Source organism: Eretmochelys imbricata, chromosome 2, assembly GCF_965152235.1.
Source record: "Eretmochelys imbricata isolate rEreImb1 chromosome 2, rEreImb1.hap1, whole genome shotgun sequence".
Classification (NCBI taxonomy): Eukaryota; Metazoa; Chordata; order Testudines; family Cheloniidae; genus Eretmochelys; species Eretmochelys imbricata.
Genome location: NC_135573.1, coordinates 232421967 through 232448584, shown reverse-complemented (window position 1 = coordinate 232448584; position 26618 = coordinate 232421967). Strand labels below are relative to the sequence as shown.

Below are 26618 nucleotides of genomic sequence, written 5' to 3'. Positions count from 1 at the left end.
GCCCCATCATCTCAGGCATTGGCACTCTTATAGCAGGATTATCTGGCTATTTGGACTCTCTCCTCAGACCCTACACTACCAGCACTCCTAGCTATCTTCGAAACACCACCAACTTCCTGAGGAAACTATAATGCATTGGTGATCTTCCTGAAAACACCATCCTGGCCACCATGGATGTAGAAGCTCTTTACACCAATATTCCACATGAGGATGGACGACAAGTTGTCAGGAACAGTATCCCTGATGCGGCCACAGCACACCTGGTGGCTGAGCTTTGTGACTTTGTCCTCACCCACAGCCATTTCAGATTTGGGGACAATCTATACCTTCAAGTCAGCGGCACTGCTATACGTACCTGCATGGCCCTAGTGCCCCTCCTCTGCTTGCGCTACATTGATGACATCATCATATGGCCCAACGGGAAGGAGGCCCTTGAAGAATTTCACATGGATTTCAACAATTTCCACCCCACCATCAACCTCAGCCTGGACAAGTCCACACAAGAGATCCATTTCCTGGACACAACAGTGCAAATAAGTGATGGTCACATAAACAGCACCCTATACCGGAAACCTACTAACCGCTATTCTTACCTACTTGCCTCCAGCTTCCATCCAAGACACATCACATGATGCATTGTCTACAGCCAAGCTGTAAGATACAACCACATTTGCTCCAGTCCCTCAGACAGAGACAAACACCTACAAGATCTTTATCAAGAATTCTTAAAATTACAATACCCACCTGGGGAAGTGAGGAAACAGACTGACAGAGCGAGACAGGTACCCAGAAGTCACCAGCTACAGGATAGGCCCAACAAGGAAAATAACAGAACACTGCTGGACATCATGTAGAGCCCCCAGCTAAAACCTCTCCAGTACATCATCAACGATTTACAACCTATCTTGGAAAACGATCCCTCACAGACCTTGGGAGACAGGCCAGTCCTCGCTTACAGAGACAGTCTCCCAGCCTGAAGCAAATACTCACCAGCAACTACACACCACACCACAGAAACACTAACCTAGGAACCAATCTCTGTAACAAACCCCATTGCCTACTCTGTCCCCGTATCTACTTTTGCGACACCATCAGAGGACCCAACCACACCAGCCACATCATCAGGGGCTCATTCACCTGCACATCTACTAATGTGATATGTGCCATCATGTGCCAGCAATGCCCCTCTGCCGTGTACAGTGGCCAAACTGGAAAGTCTCTATGTAAAAAAAATAAATGGACACAAATCAGACATTAGGAATGGTAACATACAAAAGTCAGTAGGAGAACACTTCAATCTCCCTGGACATTCAATAACAGATTTAAAAGTAGCCATCCTTCAACAAAAAAACTTCAAAGACAGACTTAAAAGAGAAACTGCAGAGCTACAATTTATTTGAAAACTTAACACCATTAATTTGGGCCTGAATAGGGACTGGGAGTGGCTGGCTCACTACAAAAGCAATTTTCCCTCTCTTGGTATTGACACCTCCACATCCACCTTGACTGAATTGGCCTGGTTATCACTGGTTCTCCACTTGTAAGGTAACTCCCTCCTCTTCATTTGCCAGTATATCTATGCCTGGATCTGTAATTTTCACTCCATGCATCTGAAGAAGTGGTTTTTTAACCTACGAAAGCTTATGCCCAAATAAATCTGTTAGTCTTTAAGGTGCCACCGGACTCCTCGTTGTTTTTGTAGATACAGACTAACATGGCTACCCCTCTGATACTTGAGTCCCTGTGAACACTCAATGCCTTCCTCTCCGAGGGTCTCAGTACAGAGTCCTTAGGAGACTTACACAGTCTTTTCTTAGGCACCAGTAATGCAGATCTGCCTGAAGACTCTGTTAGAACAGGAGGAGCACTTCTAACAGACTTAGATGTGCTCAGTATCTGTTCTGAGTAGGAGGGTTCCAACGGTGGATGAAATACAGACTCCATGAGCAGGTATTTGAGTATGGCAGTCCTATCCTTTTCCAATGGGGTTTGAACCCTCTGCAAATATGACATTTATCACTTCCATTCACCTCTCCCTGACACTTACGGCAGCTGGGGTCTGGGTCACTCATTGGCATAGATCTGTTACATAAATGACAGGCCCTGAAGCCCGGAAAATGGGGCATCATTCTGGTACCCAACCAGGCACCAGTGACGCTACCCTAAAAAAGACAGTATTCTAAACTTAATCCTGTAACTAATTATTTACAGATATACTATACAAGACTACAAACTAATGCTATCAGTATACACTAAGGGAGGAAGATGTGAAGAAACAAAGATCACATCTCTAACAACTGTCACTGGCAGTAGGAAGAAACTAAGCAGGGTCAAGGGCAGTGTGGCCCTTTATGCCTGCATGCAGCGGTGTGAGGCACCACAGAGCACTCACACTGCCCAGATGGGTACCACTTTGAGAAAAATCTCCCAACAACTGTGAACGAGGTGCACGCACACCCACAGTGGAATGTACATGTGCAACCACTTGAAGACCTTATTTTTCACAGAAATCAACAGAAGCAATAAGACTCTGAATGTAGATTTTGGGCAAGAGATCATTTATATATATCCACATCATGTATGTGATGGTGACTGCCATATGATGAAACTGGGCCTCACACATCTTTTGACTACCTTATCTGCCCTTTGCTCATTGAATCAGCTACCTGAAACTTTGCGGAATTATGAACAGGAGCATCCTATCTGCAAAGGAAAGCTCCTCAGCTTTTCAACTGATAGAATTAGGAGACTTAACACAATGGACTTTCAAACAGTGACATGTTTAGGTATGTACAGTTATTTGGCGTTATTTTTAGTAGATACTTTACAGTTTCTATATAGTTGGACACATGGAGTGAGATTATCTGCCGGGCCTTTGAGATACCCAGCACCGAGCTGGCAGTCCAGGAGAAGGAGTGTTTGGGTGAGTAGCTTGATCAAAGTTAGCACACACATGTCTACCTGAGGCAAAAATTTCACCCAGGGCTACAGTGTAGATTTACACTAAGAGTACTATGCTGAAAAAGAAGAACATAGGGACAAGGATAAGATGTGGGAAATGAAGATTATCCAAAACCAGGATCTCGCATCTGGATCTGCTACCTGAACTACTGTACCATGCCATTGCAAAATCTGATTGACTTCAATGGGACTCCACACAGATGCAGAAGTCTGCACTAGCAGAACTTGATGCAGGACTGGGACATAATTCTGAAGTTCTTGGACATCATCAAGCAACAAAATAAAGTAATACACAGTAAAATACAATTTTAAAAGTAGTATTTAGCCTGAAAACAAAACCCCTAGATAAATATTTATCTTCAGAGTCTCAGCTTTTTCCATTAATTTCAATGCAGAAGTACGTGTTCTCATCCTAATTTCTAAGACGTCCAACTTGTTAAGAAGAAACTAGCATCCTACATAAAGTACATTTTGACATTTTTCTGAACTACAATTTGTTTTTTAAAGAAAAATTATACTTTTGGGGTATGTGTCTCATTTAAAAAAAAAAAAAGGTGGAATTTTCCTTTAGCTATTTTCTGAAGTATTCATTGCTAGGCATCTGAAGTCTGTGCAAATTTATAATTAAAAATATGTAAAACTGTATCCAACAACACAGACACCAAGCCACAACAATGAAACCAAAAGAAAATATTCCAAAATAAAAAAGGGCAAAATTAATAGCTGGTGCAAAAGAGATGCCAAGTGATTAAATGTAGTGATCCAAACAAAAAGGCCTTGTAAGGAGCCTTGAAGACAACAGAACAACTGTGGTGAGCACAACAGCTTGTAAGGCTGCTCCATAGACTCGAGAAGAAAAGCCTTATCCTGACCCAATTCACACACAACCTTGGAACACAGAGGAAGGACAACCCCGTCAAACTCAATTGCCTCAGAGGGATATTGGAGAAAGAGATGGTCAGTCAGGCACATTGAGCCCAGGTTATGATGAAGGACTTGTTAAATGTTTTTTTTCAAACTAGTACCTTTCCATAAACAAATTTCAAAACTTTTGTCCAGGTGGACTGAAACTGAGTGCAGTCTGTCAGCTACAGAGGATGCTGAATATATTTTAATATTGGTTTTGTTTTGTATGTGTAATAGAACACAGAATTCTGTAATCTGCAAAAATATCATTTACTGTAGTTAAATCTTCTACTATATCATTTCAAAACAACACGTTATACATTTCATTGTTTCTGCAGCTTCGGCGGTTAGGCCAATACTGGATACAGTCAGATCAATCTACTGTAGCTGTTTAAGGGTTATATGCACCTACACATATGGCAAAAAGTTAGTCTTACCAAGGTCATTATCTGCTTATCAATTCTTTTTTTTAAAAGAAACATTAAAGATACTTAAAGTAAAATGCTACTTTACATTTCTGAAAGTATACTCAGAATTGAGACTTTCTAAAATGAAGCCATGCATCTTCTAACATATGAAACAACAAATTTTAAACACCTACCTGAACCAACTGGAGATGATCCAACACTAAGACTTTGTAAACTTCCATTCCTGAGCAATGTTGGGGACTTCTGAAGGCTAGAGCTTGTTGCACTTCCTGCAGCAGATGCCACAGATGACGTTGGAGAAGCAGAAGAAACTGACAGATGGGAAATACTCTCCTGACTTTTATTCCCTTTGGGCCTACCAGGCCCATGTTTATTTTGTTTATTTCCTTTCCGTTTCTTTTCTGTTACAGTCTCTTCTTCTATCCCAGAAGTTTGGACTCGCTTGTATCCTGTTGAAGTAAGGCTTGTATTACCTAAGTCTCCAGGTGAGCTGTCAAAGTTTTTAGACTGGGAAACAACAGCTGAGGTTGAAGGGAGAACAATTAAGGAACTAAAACAATTCACACTCCCTTCCTGGTTTCCCATCTCTCCTTTATGTACATCTTTGGTTGACAAAGTTTGTTGGGCATGAGTGTAACTGTCATTACGCAGATCCGATTCGGTAAAACTCAAAAAATCCTGGGGAGATTGAACTGAACTTCCAGAAGATGATTTTACACTGCCAGGAGTCCCCAAAAAACTGCCTGTAGAAAGAAGGAAAGACAAGGGTTTAATTTTTTAATTATGATTACTTTTGTTTTTTTAAAAATAAAATGCTCCTATCACTATTAAAACTGTTCAAGAAGCTGGATATTCTAGGTCCCTTTTGAAACACAGACAAGCCCTAAAGTGGTAAAGCTATGTGAACAGTTGGTCTGTGGCAAGAGAGGTATATCTTTACCTTGTATTAGACAGCTGTGCACTAACTGTTTGTGTAGACCCTGCTTCTGCACACTAAGACTTCCCTGGTGCACTTTAATCTACTCCACTTTCAAACAGGAGTAGATGGAGTGCGCTACAAAATTTCTATTGTGCAGAACCAGAGTCCACACAGGTAATGATTGCGTGGCAGTCTAGTGCAAGATAGATTTATACCCTAGCTTGCTACAATCTGTTTGTATAGACAAGCCCTAAATTTGTAATGTAATTTTTAAAACATTTAATTTGGTTTCATTATTTCTACTGTGTTTGATTCTTAGTTTTTCACTCAGTTGGGTCTGATTCTTAGTCACCTCAATCCTGCGCTTGGGACGGGGATGGAGAGGGAAGGAGAAAGTGAGTGGAAAAGATGGACAAAAGTGGCTTATAAGCCCCCTCTAATGACCCCTATATTCTAGGATCATTCTGGGCTCTGGTGTAAGTTAAAGCACATTGCTCTAACTTACCTTCTGCTTTATATGTCCCCCAAGATATAAAGAAGACCTATGGCACAGTGTACACCAGCCACATACCCAACATGCCTACACTCTGTCCTTGACATGCCCCCTATGCCAGGGTTCTGAAGTAGGGCTATGTGTACAGCACTTGCACCCAGTCCTACACTGGCTATGGAGGTCCTCTTCACAAGGGGTATTTTTCAGGCAGATGTATAAGGGAGCACTTTAAGCCCTTTCATACTTTAGGAACACCATAAAAAGGCCTTTATGCAATTGAGAATCATGCCCCCTCACTTTCTACTTCTTGTGCACTAGCACAATACTGAAATTACTGGGTTGCAACTATACAGAGGAATGCTTAAGAAGTCCAAATACAAGTGTGTTTTCACTGAAATTCAGTAAGTATTTCTTTAGATTTTTTTAAAGTTAGTCAATTTTTTTCAAAACCTATGGGGCATAATTATCTGCATGTCAGTGTTCTTTTAAGAATACATTTAGAATTCCTTTGACTCTACACAAAGTGTGTATAGAGAAAGTCACAAATTACATTTTGGGAAACTGGTAAAAGCTCTTTATCAACAAAAGTCATATTTTAATGTTATTACTCCATTATAGTAAACACAGATTAATAATCTGTTTAAAATACATAATTTACATTACATCAGTGATTTTAAGACAACTGCAATTTTGCTACTCCATTAGCATCTACATAAAGAGGTTTTCCATCATCAATCCTGACCCATCACCATCTGTCTTTCTTCTATACTTTTGTTTTTACAGCTGGTATAAATAGCACACTGATGCATTAAATACTTTTAAACTACAGAGCACTTCAGGAACAACTAGTATTCCTAACCAATATGGTACCTTAAACACTAAACATCGACTAGCTTGACTAGCGGGAAATAATGCTTTAAACTCTCTCTGTTTAACAGCACTCTATTGCCCTTCTTGGCATCTATTTTTCTTTCACTGTCTTGGGCTCTGTGATTTTTAAGACATAATACAATGAAAATCTAAACAAAACATTACTTATACTTTCTGATACTTCAATACAAAGAATTGATAGTGTTTGGATTATTTTAGCATGCAGAATGCAAACTGAAGACATTGTTTAAAAAAGTATAAGCATATGGGAGGAATGACTACCCAGAAGATTTGCAATTAAGAATTCAATCCTGCAAACGGTAGTCATGCAAGCAGCCCTACTGGCTCCAATAAGACTACCCACAGGTATCAAGGACAAGTCTGAAAAGGGTTGCAAATCCATCCCTAATTTTGCCATTAGGAAAAGAGTCTTAGTTACAAAAGAACATTTGCATTGACCTGTTTTCAAACACTTAGTATACACTTCCACAAGAATGTAAAGGGAACTCGCAGGTTTCACAGAGGTAGTATAAGTTACAATGGTTTCCCAACAAATTTTTTCAAAACAAAGGCTGTATTTTAATACATACTTTTACAGCACTTTTGTTTGAAAGAAAGCTTCCCCTTTTTTAATTTGTTTAGTACTAGAGTTATATATGTGTAAAAATTACCACATGTTGGGAACAAGCAGAAAGAACTCTCATTAACATTAGTGAGACACAAGGGCATCTCATGGCAGAACAGACTCCCAACATCTTAAAAATGTCTCAGTCAAAACAGTCATTTGATGCATCTTTACTGTTTGCTCTCAAGACAAAATTTGTTGGGCCCAGTTTTGACTCGAAAAGCAGGGGAGATCATTTAAATCCAAAATGACTCCTTCAAAAGATATGATCTTATGGACTGAACTTGTATGCTGTTTTTAAATAAACTGCACAAAATAAGCAAATTTAAAAAAATAATAATTTTCATGTGCATAATAAAAGTTCTCAACTATCATCTTCTTTAAGTAAGAAATGATCTCTTTCAATATAAGATTCCAATAATCAATTTTTGAAGTCTTATTCAAGAATGTAAATAAAACACCCCCTCAAAGCAATCTGCAAATGATACACTACACACGCGTGCACACAATAACAACCAGTTAAAAACAAACATTAAATAAAATGTAAAATCCATATTCCAGGGTCATCATCCTGATATTCACAACACTGGAAGTTTCAGAATGAACATAATTCGTCTTTAAAATGCAGGATTTGTGGGTTTACACCCCACAGATTAACAGATTTGTATAACAAATTTTTATTAATAAAAAATGTAAAAACTATTATGGATTCTTATTATTCTACCTGGCCACCACAAACTATCCTCCAGACAGACCAGAAATAGTGCATGTGTTTTTGGTTGGGGTTTTTTGGGGTGAGGGGAAAGGGGCGGGTTTTTGGTGCTGCTATTTTAAAGATACCAGTAATGGCTCTAGAAAGCTATTTTAGAATGTCAGAAATATACAAAAATCACCAAAATATGTATAATATACATACATCCCCAAAAACATTATATACCCAATAGATTTGAATGATGTAAAAATTAAAATGTGTATTTATATTTTTGAAGGCATGTTGTGGACTCAAAAAAAGCTTCATAAGACAAGTTTCAGTCTATCTTGAAAATAATCATTTCGGACACAAATTATACATGTTTTTAAGGTACATAAAATACAAACAGAAGTTTGTTCAGATTTATTTTTACACTCAGCAATGTAAAATTAGTATTATTAAAGATGAGTGGGGTTTTTTAAATGCCTCCTATACTCAGACCTTATATGCCAAATTTCAGCATTGAGCAAATCTGCCAGCAGTTTTACAAATTGCCAAAAACAGAAATGTCAAGTGAAAACTAAACTTAAATGGGCATAAACTGTCTTTTCCTGTAAAAACAGAACATACACATGGCATACATAAAAGAGACAGGTATCTCTTTTTCTGAAAACAAAGTAATCAGCAAAAGATGTAACAAGCATTTAATGATTTCAAATAACCAAACTTTCCTATCATTATTCTGGATGATGGGTAAATGATTTTTTAAATGTAAGTATGGAAGATTTCTATCTACCTGTTTACTCGTAGGTCATCATGGAAACAGTATTATTGCTATTATTAATACCTGGCTGAAAAGGACTAGCAGCTGACACGGTTGTTCCTGGATTTCTTCCACCACCAGGCTTTCTTCCCCTCTGACCTGAGCTGTGACCTGCAGATTTCTTCCCTTTGCTCTCTGACCCTCTAGCCTCTGAAGCATCTTTTCCACTTGTAGTATGTGCAGAGACTTCCTGGAAATTTGCATTTGTAAATCGAGCTGTGGTATCTTCCAACCGCTTCAAGGAGCCTGGCATAGAATTGTTGCTAGTGCTTGTGTAAGTCTAACATTTCGATTAAGAGAAAATAAGTTAAAAAGGAGAGAGTTAGACCACAAAAAAACTGTACATCAACCAATAAAAAAAGTTAGTGGAAGAGAGAGAAACATTTGAGTAACCTAACATTAAAGAAAACATTAACATTCTTTTTAGTTTCACAAGTTAGTAGCATACTTTTTAAAGAATTTTTTGAAACGTTTAATCTTATGTTATGATAGCACCATAAAAACAAAGAACAGAAAGTCAGTTACTAATATGTAATTTTTCTGATCAGATATAGTGCCAGCTGTCAGTTCAGTTAGCAATCAGATTGCAGCAATTAGTGGAAATGCTGACATATCCACTATATTTATCAAAACGCAAATAGTAACACTACTAGCTCTACTTATCAAAATAATGGCAATTTCTCCCGAAACTTTAGCAAGCTCGTGAAACATACTGTATAATCAGAAAACCTACAGTTTTATGATTATGGCACCAATCCTGCAGATTGCATACATACTTAATTTCACACAGTTAGTAGTCCCACTGTACTCAGCGGGATTGCTCAAAGTGTATGAAGTTAAACATAAGTGTAAGTCTTCGAAAGAATGGGTCTAAAAAACAGCTTAATGATACAGAAAATGTTTATATTTTGGGGTTGGATGGGAGTCTCTGGATTACTTTCCAGAATGCCAAGACTATTTTCAACTGCAAATGCGTAACAAGAATTCTATCACATTAAAAGGGAGATTTGAAATACTTTGAAAAAAGTTATTTATATTTTATAGTTTTATATTAATAGATACACATACTACAATAATATTACATTAAACACACATGCACACAGTTTTTTCATACAAGTTAATAGAAGATGTCATTTAATTTTTTTGGTAACTTTAAGATATGAATTTAAACTGATTGTCAAAATCACACATTTTCTGGTCTATTCTTAGTTTTTATAAGAAATAAATAAGAGTTTGGGAGAAATGCTTATTAGGCAAAATTCGGAGTGTTTATGTAATGATTATTCAGATGTAGAAGTTACTTTGAAGAAATTGTTGGATTGTTAATATAACATGATTAAACTATATAAGCTTGGCTGTGTGATTTTTGGCAAAAATGTTAGAATAGTAGTCAATTATAACAATTTTGATAACTGAGTGAAATTCTGACCCCATTGAAATCAATGGCAAAGCTCCCATTCAATATCTATAAATATGTTGAGTTTCTCTGGTATTTCTATGAATTAGTTAATATTGTATGTATTATTTTATTAAGGTATTGTGAGGCCTTTTGCTGGTAGTGATATTTTAAAAAAAGCTTTTTTGTGATGATATAATTTATGTATGCTAAAATGTATGTATAATTTATTGTATTGTATGTATTGTATGTATTGTATGTATAATTTATGTATGCTAAAATGAAAAAAATACAAATATAATGATATTAAATAACTCCATAAAGTCTTTAGAAATTAATAAAGATGAAGGATTTAATATGCTATGGAAAAAAATATGAGGAAAAGGAGTGACATTATTCAGCAGTTATATTTTACTAAACTGAGCAGACATATAATTACACAAAACACTAATTTGCATTCTGATTGGTAGAAAACCTCCTAAATGTTAAATACCGGTTAAACTAACAGATCTTTGTTTAAATATTTTATATCAGTATTAAACAGTACATTTTTCTTTCTGATTCTTTAATCATTATTCAGGCTCTGAGACTGAGGACAGCACTAAAATGTCTTTACATCTATCCCTACTAAAAAAAACATTTACACATGTGCTGCTTAAATCCCATTAAAACTATTCTATGAAAGGATGCTTTCCTGAATTGGGTCAATAGTACTATAAACATTATTTTATTATCTTTCACATTGTGCTTTGATATAACTGACATGAAAAATTATCTCACTTTTCACTAATACAACTACCACCAGACAGAAACTCAAAAAAAGTTAATTATAATAAAATTATCTGCTGTTTCAATACATTTCAGATTTTACAAGTTGGGGTATGCTACTCAAAATGTGAGATTTCAGGAAGCTGTACTGAGCAAAATGGGCCCACCTTTCAATCAGTAGGTTATTAGCATTCAGAAATATTTTTTTTATTTTAGAAAACTACCCTTTTCAGAAGCAATATATTCCCATGTTAATTTGTTTCATTCTAACTGTATTTTTTTGAAGTTTTCACAGTTCAGTGCAAACAATGTAAACCATGGCACAGAGCAGAGCACTACTTTTTTAAATTACTACCTACAAGTTTACCAACTGACTCTCAAAGTCATTTTAGTAAGAAATGAAATCCCGTTTGCATAGACCAATAGGATTCAAGCTGATTAAACTCCATGGCTTACTTTGGAAACATGAACCGTTTGCATGCTGGGCAGGTCAATTGGGAAACCACCCCAGCTCATTTTTCAATCATTTTTCCATTAGCTTGGGCTGGTCCTGAAGCTCTCCATCCCACTCACATGTGACCTATACGACCTAGTACAGGTCAAAAGCCATGTAAAGAAAACACATTGGTACTCTTCACTCATGTGTCAAGTGGGGGAGGGAGAGGAAACCGGGCAAGGGTACTGTAAATGGAAACATAATATGAACTCCCACTTAGAGGATCAAATTAGGTTTGGTCAGTTCCTCAGTGCCACTAAATGGAAAAGAAACTATAGTCACCCGGAAGTTTAAAGCTGCTACTTTGCTCCATTCCAACTCTAAGCATACATATTATGTAATATTCTGATCCCCCTAAAGTCTGAAATTCTAGAAATCATATTGTCTTCATGTTAGCTAGACTCAGAAAAAGCAGCAAAATATGAAAAAAGCTATGCACTCAAAGCTTGCTGTTGTTCTTTTGTCACTGTAGCAAATAAACAGCCATAATATGTAGTACAATAAACTTAAAAAAAAACCACTATGCAACACTATTAAGTGAAACGCAATGCTAACATGCAAATTGCAACGTCACAGGAATAGATCTGCAAAGCAACCAATTGTATTAAAAACTATGCATATATCCCAATCAAAAGAGCCAACAAGTTTTAACTGATGATATTCTTTCTGGGAGAGAAGAATGGGAGTTAAATTTATGCCAGTCTGGTTAATTACTTTAAATAAAGGTAGGCAAAGTGGGGCTCTCCAAAACTGCTAACATGGCTTAGTTCAGAGCTGCAGAAAAATTTCATTTAGGATTTTCTGAATAGTATGGAATCATAGAAGATTATGGTTGGAAGACACCTCAGGAGGTCATCTAGTAGAGAGAGAAATAAACATGCATAACTAACAAATGAATGAGTCACCATAAAGAATGTCAGAACTACACTGGATGGCAGCACAGAACTAGCACAATGCTAGCAAAAGAAGGTAGCACATACATATAGTTATGACAGACAGCATTCATCTGTAATGACTCTACCCCACTCGACAAATACTTGTTTAGCCACAGCTGCTCCGAACTGTAATACTTATTATTTCTATTAGGCAGCACCCAAATGCCACAAAGAGAATGGGATTCCCATTGTGCTGGACAAACACATGGGTCTTGTCTTCACTGTCACAGTTGGCTTGAAATAGTGCACTCGAGTTACTGCACCTCGAGTTAACCTAGCTTGAGTGAGAAGCTACCAAACTTCAAACCAAACTTCCAACCAAACTTCAAAATAACACTCGAGCTACAGAGTGATTTGATTAGCTGCTGACGAGATGTTGTAACTTGAGATACTGCATCCCTACTGCATTACAAAGCATCTGCATCACTGGAGATTCCATCCACCCCACCCCCACAGGCTAGCTAGCTGGATCTTAAAGCACCACTTAACTCTAGCTACAGAATTTTGTGGGTGGATGGGAATCGAGTTATGGATAACATTCAAGTTATAACTAGACCTAACTATGCTGTGAAGAAATGCCCAAAGACATAGACCCAGATCCAACATGCTTACTGCTAATTAAAAAGGACAAAAAATAGACAAAGGGTGTGAGAAAGAGATCCAGTGAAACAGGCAAAGCGATCATGGTAATGGCAGGGACAAATTTTTATTCCAGTAATTTTACAAACTGGGTTTGATGGGTTTTTGTTTTGTTTTGTTTGAGGGGTGGGTAAGAGATGTTGGGATGAAAGGCAGTAGGTACAGGGTTGGTAGTTTTTTTGTTTGTTTGTTTAAAGATGTTTAACTCTTTAGGTCAAAGTCCATGTGTCCATACATGCTTGGTACAGCACAACAATAACTTTATTAATAACTCTTGCCAATACAATTTCTTTTTAAAAAAAGCTTCTGTATTTAAAAGTTTTCAGCCACTGCCTCCTTATTTTTACAACTGTTTTAACCCTTCATTTATTTTACTTACTTTCATTTCCTACACTGGCCTATTTTCTGGTTTTTGTTTTAATTCTTGCCTATTAATTTTTCACTCTGCTTATTTCTAGATTTATTTTGTCTTAAACCTTGCTTATCTTTTATCTTTGCTTTTATACTTTTAATTTTCCAGTTTTATTCTTAACTTCTTTTTGAAAATCTATTTCCTGGCCATTACACATTCACCTCTTGATTTACACTCATTACAATCTGATATTGATTATTACAATGTGGAGGCAACACCACAATAGTTAAGATCTTATCTACACTAAGGCCCAGTCTACACTAAAAATTAGGTTAGCATAACTACGTCACTCAGGGATATGAAAAATCCACACCCCTGTGCAGCGTAGTTAAGCAAAACCAAGTCCCTGTGTAGACAGCGTTAGGTCCATGGGAGATGGATTACCTACGTCCGATGGGAGAATCCTTCCCAGCAGCATAGGCTGTATATGCACTGAGGTGCTACAGCAACACAGCTGTGCCTCTATAGCATTTTAAGCATGGACAACTGCTCTTGGGGGGATTCTGTGTGACTGTGTGCTTGCAGAAAATGCCCTTCTGCAGATTTCCTGTGTTTCCCTGCAGAAAATGGGGGAAGCTGCGCAGGGGGAGGGGAGGTAGATCATGGGCACAGTTTTTGAGACGGGGGATTGCCCCCTCCAAACAGAGCTGAGGCATTGGGGGGGGGTGGGTACACGGGGTTACATGCCACTGCCCCCCTGGTTGTACAAGCGCAGAGCTGCCCCGCTGAAGGAAGCTGTCTCAGCTCTGCTGACTCTGCAGCTGAACGCCTCCTGGGTCCTAGTGCCAGTCATGCTCCCCTTTTGTGTGCTGGGAGCCTTCCTGTTTTCTATTCTGTGCAACTGTGAGTGCCCGCAGTGGGGCTGGGTAAGGAGGGGTCAGGGAAATGAGAAGTGAGGGGGTGGGGAGAAGAGGCAGTAGGGAAGGAAGGGGGGTGGAATAGGGCAGGGGGAGGTGAATGGAGAAGAAAAGGGTATAGGGGAATCGTGGGAGCCCGGCAGGCAGCGTCCCCTCGGCAGCAGCTGGGGCTCCCCCGTTAAGCAGGCCCATCGAACCCTCACCCTGACAAGCCCTACCCCTCTACACCTGGACCCCTCCAACAAACCCCCCACAACCAGACCCCCACCCCACTGATCTCCAACCAGCCGCACCCGGACCCCTCCACTGAGCCCCCCAGACCGCTCCCGCCAAGTCCCACCTCCTCATACCCTCTGTGCATCCAGATCTCCCACTGAGCCACCTGCACCCAGACTGCCCCACACAGAAACCTCTCACCCCACACCTGGATCCACACTAAGCCCCTCCACACTTGGATCCTCCTGGGCTGAGCCAGCCTGCCCACCCACACCTGGTGCAGAGGGCCAGGACCCCGGGGTGTTTCTGGGGCAGGCCCACCCCTTGCATTGTATCAGGGTCAGGTCCAGCCTCACTGCTGAGTCCCTGTACTGGGGGAGGTGGGGTCTTCAGGGTGATCTCCCACCTCAATGCAGCCAGTGGCATGTGCTCCCCACTGCTATGCTGGAGCCACATTTATTTATTGACAAATAAAATTTGCAGAATTTTAAAATATTGTGCACATAATTTTTAATTTTTTGGTGCAGAATTCCCTCATCAATTAAGCATCCACAGCTGGCCAGTGTCAGCTGAGTCAAGCTCACGGGGCCCAGGCTGTGGAGCTGTAAAATATTGGGAAATCCTGCAAGACAGAACATTTACACTGCAATTTTACAGCCCTGCAGCCCGAGTCCCACAAGCCCAAGTCGACTGACACGGGCCAGACACAGTGTTTAACTGCTGTGTAGACATATGCCTAGAAAGGTTGGTAGGTATAGTTATATATAAAAAATGCTTCTGCTGATATAGTTTATACCAATCCCCTAAGCGAATTAAGATATATTAGAAAAAGACCTTTTTCCCCAGTGTAACTGTGTCCACAGTCAAGCTTTTGCTGATATAAAAATGTTGCCAAAAAACACCCCACCTCAACGTAACCAACACTGGCAGAAGTTTCTAGTGTTGACCTTGCCTAAGGATGAGATAAGCTTACTGTTTAACAGTTGATTTTTCTAAATGCTCTACAATTCACAAGCACACTCAAATTGTTTTGAAGATTGCTGTGCTTAATAGGGGTCTGAGAGTAGGGTTACTGGGCCAAATTTGGGGCCATTTAACCCAGGGGCTCCTAAGATCCAGCATCCTGAAATAAAGAACCTGACAGTAACATTTTCTGGGTTCCTATATTTTTTGCACGTACTGTAGGCTCAAAATATTGCACTGATCCACCCAAACTGGTATCACCTGATTAGGTCTGAACTCAGCTAGCATCCAACACCTATACTAGCACTTTGGTGAAGTAATTTTTAAAAAGTTAAGTTTAATTTAGGTCTATAAATTGGCTTGAGCCTGGGTGAGAGAGACATCAATTTGTACATGTAGTGCAAGAATGTTGCTCTGAAATGAGCAAGTGTGTTTACAGGCACATCTGCTGTCTGTCGCTGGGTAGCTCAGGGCAACATGCCATAGCCATTAAACACGAGCAACTCCCAAAAACTGTGATTTTGAGTCCTGCCCTCAACAGATTTCTGAGAATGTCTGCTGTGCACTCTACCATTCTCTGCCCACAATCTGCTTTGCGTGAGGGGCTGCACAGGGGCTCCACTTTTGGAAGTTTTGCCCTGAAAGAAGAGCCTTTTGTTTAAGAGTGAATATTTCAAAGTGCTTTAAAATCTATGGAGATACTCGGATTGTGTTGAAAAGTGCTACGCCAGGGCACAGAGCAAGTAGTGTGCATTTGGGGTCACTGGTCAACGAGTTCCTCAGATACAGCTCCTCCAATACAAAGCTATTTTTTACAATCAAAGTACTCTAAATCCCACATGCACAGGGAAATGGTCTCGAAAATTGGAGTACCACAGCAGGGTTTCAGACAGACTTTGGGAAAGGGGGAAGAGCACAGCCTTTGGGATGAATGGACCACTTCATATCTCTGCAATCCTCCTAAGGTACAGGAGCCCTTCATCCTACACTAGCCCTCAAAGTAGATTAAGGAGCATGGCATTCACCTCTGCCTCCACTTAGTAGCTATACCCTCACAGCCCAATTGCCTCTTTCTTCCCTTCCGATAACCCCTCCAACCGTACTTGGGCCATGTAGGGAACAGGGGGAGAAGAGACCTGGTAGCTGAGTGGTGGTGAGGAAGACCCGTCAATCCTCCCTCTCCCTACAGGTTTCCCTCAGCCATACCCTCTTACTATCATCACTTCCTCAAAATACAAGGGAAAAGGACTATCCAAAACTTTGTTACACTTGACTAGCAGTGAACCTCATATTTTTCCAGAACGCTGAATGTGCATAAACCACTAAAACCAGGAAATAAAGTGCTATGGGAAACATCTAGCACTGAGAGTGTTAGCAGGAGTGTTTGAAGAAGAACAATAGTATACCCTTACATTGAACACAACACAGAAAATGGCAGATTTTTTAAAGGGATTGGTCAGGTTTGGTTTTCTTCCACTACCAATTGCCAACTACAAAGGGGGACAGAGTTAAAGTTCTGTAGAGGGAAGGGCTGTGGACACTATTACCTTAACTGTATTTTCCAGCTTAACTTTATATTATCTGTGTTTAGAGGCTTAAGTATAAGTGCATTTGACATTCTGAAAGGGTTCGAGGCACTGCCGGTCAACCTTATCTCTGCATTAATGAAGATTTTGAGCAGTGACATTATGTTTTACTTCGGCTTCCTCCCTGTCCTGCCTTCACCCAATTACCTCCAATTCTTCCCCTTCAGTCAAACCCTGTTAACAAAGATTATGACAAAAGCCTAAACAGTAAGGGAAAATTATGTGTTGCAAATGTAACCTTCAGGTTTTAGGAGAGAAAACAGGTATACTGGGGAACCCTGGCTGTGGCCCTATTCCACACATACTGCTACTGTCTCAACTGGAAGTCTTGGCACCTCTGAGGACTGTGACCTTACTCTGGAAGATGGATGCTGCTGGAACTCCTACCTCACATAACAGTGGGAAAGTCAGGGGGGTCCCTAGTTCCTCTGCTTTGTCTTGGTCAGGGAGGGCTTGCTCAGTGTAAGTAGAATATCCACCATTTACAAATGTTCATGTTTTCATGTTCAGAAGAACCTTAGAACATTAGGATGTCATCACAACATCCTTGTGAAGTAGATGAATTTTTTCCCCACTTGACTTAGGAAAAAAATGAGGCAGGTCAGAACTCAGAAGTTCTTGAATACCAATCCTGTACTCAGACCAATGCACAAAACTTGTTCAGCGCTCTCAATATTTTCGTTTTATTTACTGTAAACTAATTCTATGTCCTACATCAAATCACAATAGTGTCACAGGCAGTTTCTTCTCCTACTGCTCCTTCCATTTCCAGCCAGCTGAGTTGGAACACAATCCAAATATTGCCCATCACCAAATATTGTCTGTTATATTTAGCAAGTACAAGTATACTATGCAGGGCCAGGACAGGACAGGACAGAACAGAAGTCAATAGCTGAAAAAAGGATGAGTCCAAGACCACAACAGGCCATACATTCCAAGACCACAAATGAGCTTCTTTGGAACATTTCCCTTCACAAGACATTTGAGGAACAGACCAAAGGCAAGCTTACTGTATTACCCAAGTTCCAATTAGATTATGAAACTGTAAAAGTGTGCACATTTCAAATGAATGTTCCTAATCTTGATGCGAAGAAATGAAAGTGTCCAAGCATACTGAGAACATCCGCTCTGTTGGTGATGGATCTACAAAACTTGTACAATTACTTGAAAAGGTGATTACAGCTTCTGGAACCTCAGACAGTGAAAAGCAGAAGTTTCACATTTTTATATACAACCAGATTACCACACAGTAGGATCTGGGTGCAAGGTTTTGCCATCTTTCCATAGAAAGATAAAACAATTATACTGGTGAGTACTAAGAACTAATGAACTCAAACCACCTCTTGTAAGAACCATGTGTGAAACAGTACTGAGAACCTGAGATCCCAAAAGAATGGGAGAAAATGAATTCAAACTCCAGGGAAGGAAAACACATTTATAAGCTACTGCGTGCCCCCCTGTAACAGCACCAGTGTGTGTCATTTTTTGTAGTCCCTCTTACAAATATTCTTTACAACTTGGCATTTCACACGGGTCCCTCAAGTTAGAGTCAAGTCAGAGCCACAACAAGAACAAAGATTCAATGCAGCAGGCAGCTAAGAGGCAAAAATTGCTAACACTCAAGACATGTGATGTGTTGTGGATGTGTACTGTGCTCATGAGTTGTAGTTTGCAATTATTGACTTGAACACTTCTTGTGTCAGTGATGGTCTAGCAAATGCTCCAAGAGCATATTACAATGGAGTATGAGTAACTTAATTTTTCATATTTCTCAATTCACCAAATATTATCACAGGGAAGTACAACTTCTTAAAGTCTCTATTGCCACTATATAGTAACCATTATGCAATTATAAAATTCGCAGACATTCTTCATATCACAGACACAAACAGTTTACAACTCTACATTACTGAAAACATGTCAAAACGCAAATTTAATAATTCATTTGAACTTAAGCCTTAGAGGGGGAAAAAAAGAAAACTTACTTTCTCTGTAGTTACAGTAAGAGACGGAACCAAAGATGGTGAAGACTCAGATTGCTTCTTGTATTTTTGTTTGTGTTTGTCTTTTTCTTTATATTTCTAAAAAACATGAAAGCAAAATATAACCCAAGTTCAGGTTCATCTTCAACATAATCCATGTTTGACATACATACTACAATTTTCTATTTAAACGTAAAAACAAATTTTGACTATAAAAGTTCTATTCTTGTGGAAGTCAAATATTACTAATATGTCAAATATTAAACTACGCACATTTTGTTCAGCAGAACCATAGTAATGTTTGCACTGAGAAGCAGCATACGCTGAAATTCTTTATTAGTTACAATCAGGATTACTGAATCTATTACAGTTACTAAAATAAAACCGTCTTGCCAAAAATCAAGATCTAGTACCATATTACAGAAAAATTGAATTAAAAAACTATATTGATATCCATTCTGTTTCAAAGTTCCTGTATTTCCACCAGAATTATTGTATTAATGGTGAACATTTTATTTTTCAGTGGGTTGCTGCTATAAATCAGTGGTAAGGCAGAATATTAACTAATTTACAAATCTCAGGCTTGCTCTACTACAGGTATCACAAATGACACTTTTACCAAGATGGCCACCTCCAGAAAACTACACTAATGTTATTTATTATAAACTTCAGTCTCAAATAAAGGGATTAGTTCATATACTGAGAGGAAATCATTCTGAACTTTCAGTATGTTAAACTGAGCAAAGAGAATATTTCCCTTTTAAAATAGTCTGAAAAACTACTTCTGAAATGTTACTTCTGCAGATTCACATTTGTGGGATTTTTGTGCATCTGTACCATATCTAGTAGAGCAGTACCATATATATGACCACTCCTTCACAGAAGCAAATGTTTGGACACAAAGCTACAAAAAGTATGCATGGTCCCAACTCCCTTTGGCTAACTGAAAGACTCAGAAGAACTACTCCAAAAAGTAGAGAAGGAAGGTGGGCACTGTGGATCTGCAAAGGCATTATACTCAAGCCATTACCGGTAAGTAACCTTTTTTCTTCTTTTGAGAATTGTCTGTGTAGATCCACATGAAGATTAAGTGACTATACAATCCCCAGCAGGAGAGCAAAATACTTGTTTAATAATGGCTGCAGAACTGCTCTTATGGCAACACTGTCAGAATCAGATGTCATATCAAGGGAGTAGTGCATGTAAATACATACAAATATAATTCCAAAAGTAAGTTTCCACATATTTGCCACAGAAGAGCTGTCAGATAAGCATGCCATAAAAGCTGCTTTAGAACTAGCTGAATGGGCTTTTAAACTTCCTTAGTAATGGGTCACCAACTCAGTGAAAAAGTCTACATGCAAAGTCTAATTCGTTTTGAAAATATGAGTAAAGCAAACTCCACTCTACACCCATAAACTATAAATAACTTGACTGATTTTCTAAAAAGTTTTATCTTCTCTAAATAACTCAGCACCCTCTTAACATGATGTTTATATTACCTAGCCTCACCAGGAAATGAATATGGTTTAAGAAAAACAGAATTCCAAAACATCTTCAGCATAAATATAGGGCAAGAACATAAAGCCATTTTGTCTTTGTGGAACACAGTATAAACAGCGCCCACAACCACAAAAGCCTGTAGTTTGTTCAGCCCTCCACCACCCACACGCCCCCCTGCTCCCAGGAAGCTAGTATAGCAACACAAGATAACATTTAGAAGTGGGTAGTACAGACTGCTCTCCCGAACAGTTAAAAGGTTGTTTCCATTTGTCTTTAATTTTAATTTCAAGCCACTGAAATGGAAAAAAATATTGTCTGCTTGATATGTTCTATTCAGAACTTCTGTACAATGTCTAAGGACAGAGGGATCTGGAACCGCAGAGTGGAAAGCATAAATAACTAGAGCTGGACAATATTTTTAATAGTTTATTGGTGGATCTAAATCTATGTGAATTTGAGACAAATTCACTCAATAGTTTTGGCCTGACAAAATATTTTTTGGGGATTAGCAGAGGCGGTGTCCTCTCTCTTAATCGTTAGCCCAGTGGTTAAAGATTTCACATGGGATGTTGGAAACCAGGATTCCATTCCCCTCTGTACTTGTTGTGGCATAGGGATTTGAATTTGGCTCTCCCACACTCTGAGTGCCCTAACCACCTATGGAGTCACTCACTCACACACTCTCTCTCTGGCCCAATGACTATTTATTGTTATTCATAGTACTGTAAAAATTCACTCACCTAGGATGTGGGAGACTCAAGTTTAAGTCCCTGCTCCAATGACTATTTAATTATATATAAAAAGTGCAAATGCTTCCACAGACTAATCCACAGCCAAGTAGCTATGGCACATATTTAACTTCCTTCTCCACACTAGGCAGAAGAGGAAACTGTTTCCAGGTCTCCAACATCCCAGGTGAGTGCTTTACATCGGTATGCTAAGGTTATAAAGTAGGTCACCACCATAACCACTATGCAAAAAAAGGTATTTCAAGTCAAACAAAACATGTTTCATTTAATCTAAAAACAGATTTTTTTGATTTGCTGCATTTTTTGAAATTTTTGGATTCAAATCAATCTAATTTTTTTCTGAACTGCAAGTAACCTGAAAAATCATTTATTCTCCCAGATCTAGAAACTACTCAGTGTATTCTAAGAAATAAAATGTTGATATGTGTAATTAAAACAAACTCAAAAATATCCAAAATCGATGTTCGTAAAGTAGACAACCCATTGGCCATAGTTCACACAGAAAATCTTTTCCATTTCAAGGAACGCTGGCTTCCTTGTAGGCGCCTTCCTGGATTCTAAAATTATGTCCTGCATCTCCTTGGAGCACTTGAACACCTTGTACTCAGAAGTTCCAAGATTTAGACCTTTAGATGAAAGGATTCTGGGTCTGACTGTCAAATCTGACCTCCTTCCTGGGCAGAAGATCTGGAAGCTCAGGATGAAGTACTGAAAATTCCAAAAAAGGTTGCATGAGCTCAAAATACCAGAAGTGACAAGCCCAGTCTGGAGTGATGAGAAGCAAGTGAGCTTTGTCTCCTCTTATCTTCCTCATAACACACAGAAAATGAACCACGAAACGCAAACAGGAAATGATTACTCCAGTACTAAAAAAAGCCATCTGTCAACATGCCAGTATCCTTTCCTGTCCTTTAACAAAAAGTAGACATTTACACAGAGTTTTTTGTAGCAAAAAAAAAAAATAAAAAAATCTATGGACAGATGATTCTCTTCTCCAGAACAGAGTCTGTGCCACTGCTGTCTTCAAGGACCATTTTTGTTGTTCCTCTTCCCATGCTGGAGTCTCAAAGAGTCTGTAGGCAAATTCCCTAACAGATGAATACCAGTCTTGTGGATTTGATAACATGCACAGCAGTTCCAAAGACCCATCACCTTCTGATACAAAGGCTGAGAATGAGCACTTATTTCTGTAGCACATGAGTGTGGTACTGTCAGTTAACATCTAGCTACATAACTCTCAATTTTGTGTAAGGAAACACTTCAGAACCCAAAGTATTGCTTCTAATTCTAATATATTTATCTGAAGCATCATCTCCCCAAAAGTCCTCAAAGTTTATCTTTAAACCCAGAGCTTGAAACAGGATTACTTTCAGAGACTGACAAACTCCTTGAAAGCCGTGGGTTTGAACTGACCAATCATCCAACTACAGATATCTATGAGATTCCTAAATTTCTGAAATGAACTGCCTTGACTGCCCCACATTTTGTAAAAACCCTGGGAGCTGTCCAAAAGACAGCGCTTTATAACTATGAATGTTTCTTACACAGAACTAAAAATACTGTTCACTTGCAACTCTGATAGAACAATGGCAATTTAAGCTTGAACATTGAAAGGCCTAAGCCAGTCCTAACAGATAAGGACAGGATAATGGATTCCACCACCATCATAACATAATACTTGAATCTCCAGATATATTTGTTCAACTGTCTCCAATCTCATAAAGCAGGGTGGATAAAAATCAATTTTTTTTTTAAAAAAACAAAAAATCAGATTTTTTTTATTTAAATCGAATTTTTTTGATAAAATGCTTTTTGAGGAAAAAACCTATGTAAAGATAGTTTTAATTAAGATACATTATAGCTCAAAGATATCTCATCATGGAATAGGGATTAAAAATTCTAATTCTATAGTATGAGACAATATATTCATGTAATGTTTAAGAAAAGTTTTGTAAATGAGTTCCAATAGTTCATGGATTAGGGACCCAATCCCTAAACCCATGGATTAGGGGTCCCAGGGACTTCTGTATAGATTATTTAGGTTAATCTTTCTATCTACCCAATGGGACTTAGTGCTCAGTCTAGAAGATACCATCAGAAATGTTTAGTTTTGCAAGAACTGGCCTAATCTGATGACAGTTTGTGAACAAAATTGTGAAAAGATAGATGGCACTGTCACAGCCAAAGTTCTCAACATTGGGCTTAAGAGAAATGCTGAACACATGCTGAGTACCCTGAAGCTTATTTCCGTAGCCTTGAACAAAATGCAGGGAAATAGCTGTTTTATTGCTGATGCTGTTGAAATTTGAAAGGAACTGAGTGAGATCTTAAAAAGAGAAATATGCAACGACAGAGTTAAATTACAAGCATTATCTCCACCTCATTTTCTTGCAAATATTCTCAATACTCAGTACGAGGGTCAAACCTTAACTGCTGAAGAAGAGGAGTTGGCTATGACATGGACATCCATCAATCATCACTCCATAATCCCAACTATAATAAACTTCAGAGCTAAGGGTGAACCATTCAAGAAATATATGTTTGCTGCTGATGTTTTAAAGAAAGTCACACCAGTGAACTGGTAGAAATCACTTAAGTACTTGGATTCAGAGACTGTTGAAGTGATAATCTCACTTTTAACAGCAGTACCTTCTTCTGCCGATGTAGAAAGAATATTTTCTTCCTTTGAACTAATTCATTCCAAATTGAGAAATCATTTGGTACATGAAAAAGCAGGAAAGCTTTTCTTTTCCAGATTATGAACAAACAGGAAAATGAAGGTGAAGATGACTGAGTTAGCTACAGAAGCCAATATTTTAAGTTTCTCGTGTTGACCTGGCTGACAGTGGATTTAATTTATATTTTTTAATATTTAACTATTTTACTTAATAACAATTTTAACACAAACAAACCTGATTTTAAAAAACTTGAATGTTTAACTAAATTCAAAAATTCATATGCTTGTTTTGTTAAAATATTATATGTTTGCTGTTGAAGAAAAAAATCCAGAATGCCTAATGTTGTTGTTTTAGTTAAATAAAACAATTTAAATGTCTGTCTGGTGATGTTCTCCTCCTAATACAGCATAGCAAGAAAATCCTCCAAATATTAATGATTAACCTGTTGAACTGGAGATATTTATGAAGTCATTGGGAGGTGAACTATCTGCTTCTATTACCTTTGGTAAATGAAATAACCAATCATTCATTTTCTGATATAGCTGTAAAACTAATCTGAAAAGTTTTCAAAATAAATCACTTTAAAAATGTATACTATGTACCTTCTAAAAATGAAACGTACATAGATATTAAGGTCAGAAGGGACCATTATGATCATCTAGTTGTGAAGAATATGTATTAAGGTTATAACAACCAACAAAAATGCATTTTATGTAGAAATCCATGATTAAATCAAGTCTTCCTGGCTAGTGATTTAAATCAAATCCACGTTGTAATAAAGTAATATAGATCTTCTAAGACCATGAAAATAGATCCCTGAAAAAATATAGAGAAGATGGGTTAGGAGGCAGCACCTAGCAGAACTGCATTGCATAGCCCTTCTGGATGACTTTTAGGACCCAACAATCCATAACAATGCCATCTCAGGCTGCCAGGAAATGAATATACCAGTGCTGAAAAGGGAAACAGAAGGGTTCAATACAAATGTTCTGGATCAAGACTCATGTGTTGCATGGAACCAGAACAGAAGTTCACGCAGAAGCCTTCTACCAGTACTTATTCTTCAGTTTCCTACACTGTTGGGGGTAAAGGTCTTCGATAAGCTGACAATTAAGATCAAAGCAGTGACTTTGAAACTTGAAGTCTAGTATCTAAGACTTATAGATTCATAGATATTAAAATATTAGAATAGATACATCCCTAGAGACCTGTATTTGGATCCATGTTCCTTCTTCTAAAGTGGATGATACCTCCCCTGCAGAGAGCCATACGTCTTCCTCCTTTTCAAAGTGGCTGATAGGGCTTGGATGCCTATATATAAACTGATCCCAGCTGGACCAAAGACGATATGCATCCCCTTTATAGCCTCAGGTCTGAACATTTAAGATTCATGAGGTGGACCTCAACTGGGGTTACCAGGTGTACGGTTTTCAACCGGAATGCCTGGTCAAAAAGGGACTCTGGTGGCTCGGTTGGCACTGCCGACCGGGCCATTAAAAGTCCAGTCAGCAGCGCAGTGGGGGCTGGGACTAAGGCAGGCTCCTTATCTGTCCTGGCTCCATGTGGTGCTCAGAAGCAGCGGTATGTCCCCCCTCCAGCTCTTAGATGTAATGGCAGCCTGGGGGTTCCGCAAGTGGCCCCCGCCCAAAACGCCAACTCCACAGCTCCCACTGACTGGGAAGCATGGCCAATGGGAGCTGCAGGGGCTGTGACTGGGGCAGCGTGCAGAGCTGCCTGGCCATGCCTCCATGTAGGAGCCAGAGGGGGGACATGTTGCTGCTTCCGGGAGGCGCCTTAAGTAAGTGCCGCTGGGAGCCTGTACCCCTGGCCTCCCCCCACACCCCAACCCTCTGCCTCAGCCCGGAGCCCCCTCCCATACTCCGAACCCCTCTGCTCCATTCTCCAACCCGAAGCCCCCTCCTGCATCCCAAACCCCTCATCCCCGGCCCCACCCCAGAGCCCGCACCTCCAGCCGGAGCCTTCACCCCCTCCCACATCCTGACTCACTGCCTCAGCCTGAAGCCCCCTCCTATACCCTAAACTCCTCATTTCTGGCCCCATCCCAGAGCCCACACCCGCACCGGAGCCCTCACCCCCTCCCGCACCCAAACCCTCTGGGCCAGCATGGTGAAAATGAGTGAACGAGTGAGGGTGAGGAGAACGAGCGACAGAGGGAGAGGGATGCAGTGTGTGGTGGGCAGGGCCTCCGAGAAGGAGTGGAGCCTCAGAGAAGGGGAAGGGCAGGCGTCAGGGCAAGGGTGTTCAGTTTTGTATGAGTAGAAAGTTGGGAATCCTAACCTCAACTGCTCCTAACCAGCACAGCCATTTTAGATAGCTGTGGACTTGACACCGGCAACTATATATCCCATAAATGGAGATCTGTAGAGACAATTTTCAAATGGAGAATAAATTGATAATCGCATTTAAACAGATATGCAATGAAGCTTGTGATAATGGGAAAATATTTATAGTGGAAAGACCATATGGTAGGAAAACATTTATGATACTGATATTAAATATATTTTGCACACATATACATATGCATACACACAAGAACAAGCAAACCTTAATCTAGGATATAGCTAAACTACAACTAGCATAACCAGAGATTCATATTTCATAGCTATGATTAATCAGAAAGCTTTATTCCACATTTGGGAGCTCAAGAGCACCTGTCTTTTTTTTTTTAAAAAGTTATATAACACCTATTTTAATTACAATA

At 39.1% G+C, this 26618-nt stretch overlaps 1 protein-coding gene across 8 annotated transcripts in view; it reads right to left on the bottom strand.

Moving 5' to 3' along the window:
* MLLT10 (MLLT10 histone lysine methyltransferase DOT1L cofactor) overlaps window positions 1-26618 on the bottom strand; it is a 221131-nt gene that overhangs the window by 86559 nt on the left and 107954 nt on the right. For all 8 annotated transcript variants that reach the window (XM_077808198.1, XM_077808197.1, XM_077808199.1 and 5 more), the window contains 3 exons: window positions 18970-19065; window positions 8741-8996; window positions 4469-5038 (listed from right to left, as the gene is read on the bottom strand). In XM_077808198.1, coding sequence (XP_077664324.1) covers window positions 4469-5038; window positions 8741-8996; window positions 18970-19065 — 922 coding nt within the window. The remainder of the gene's footprint in view (window positions 1-4468; window positions 5039-8740; window positions 8997-18969; window positions 19066-26618) is intronic.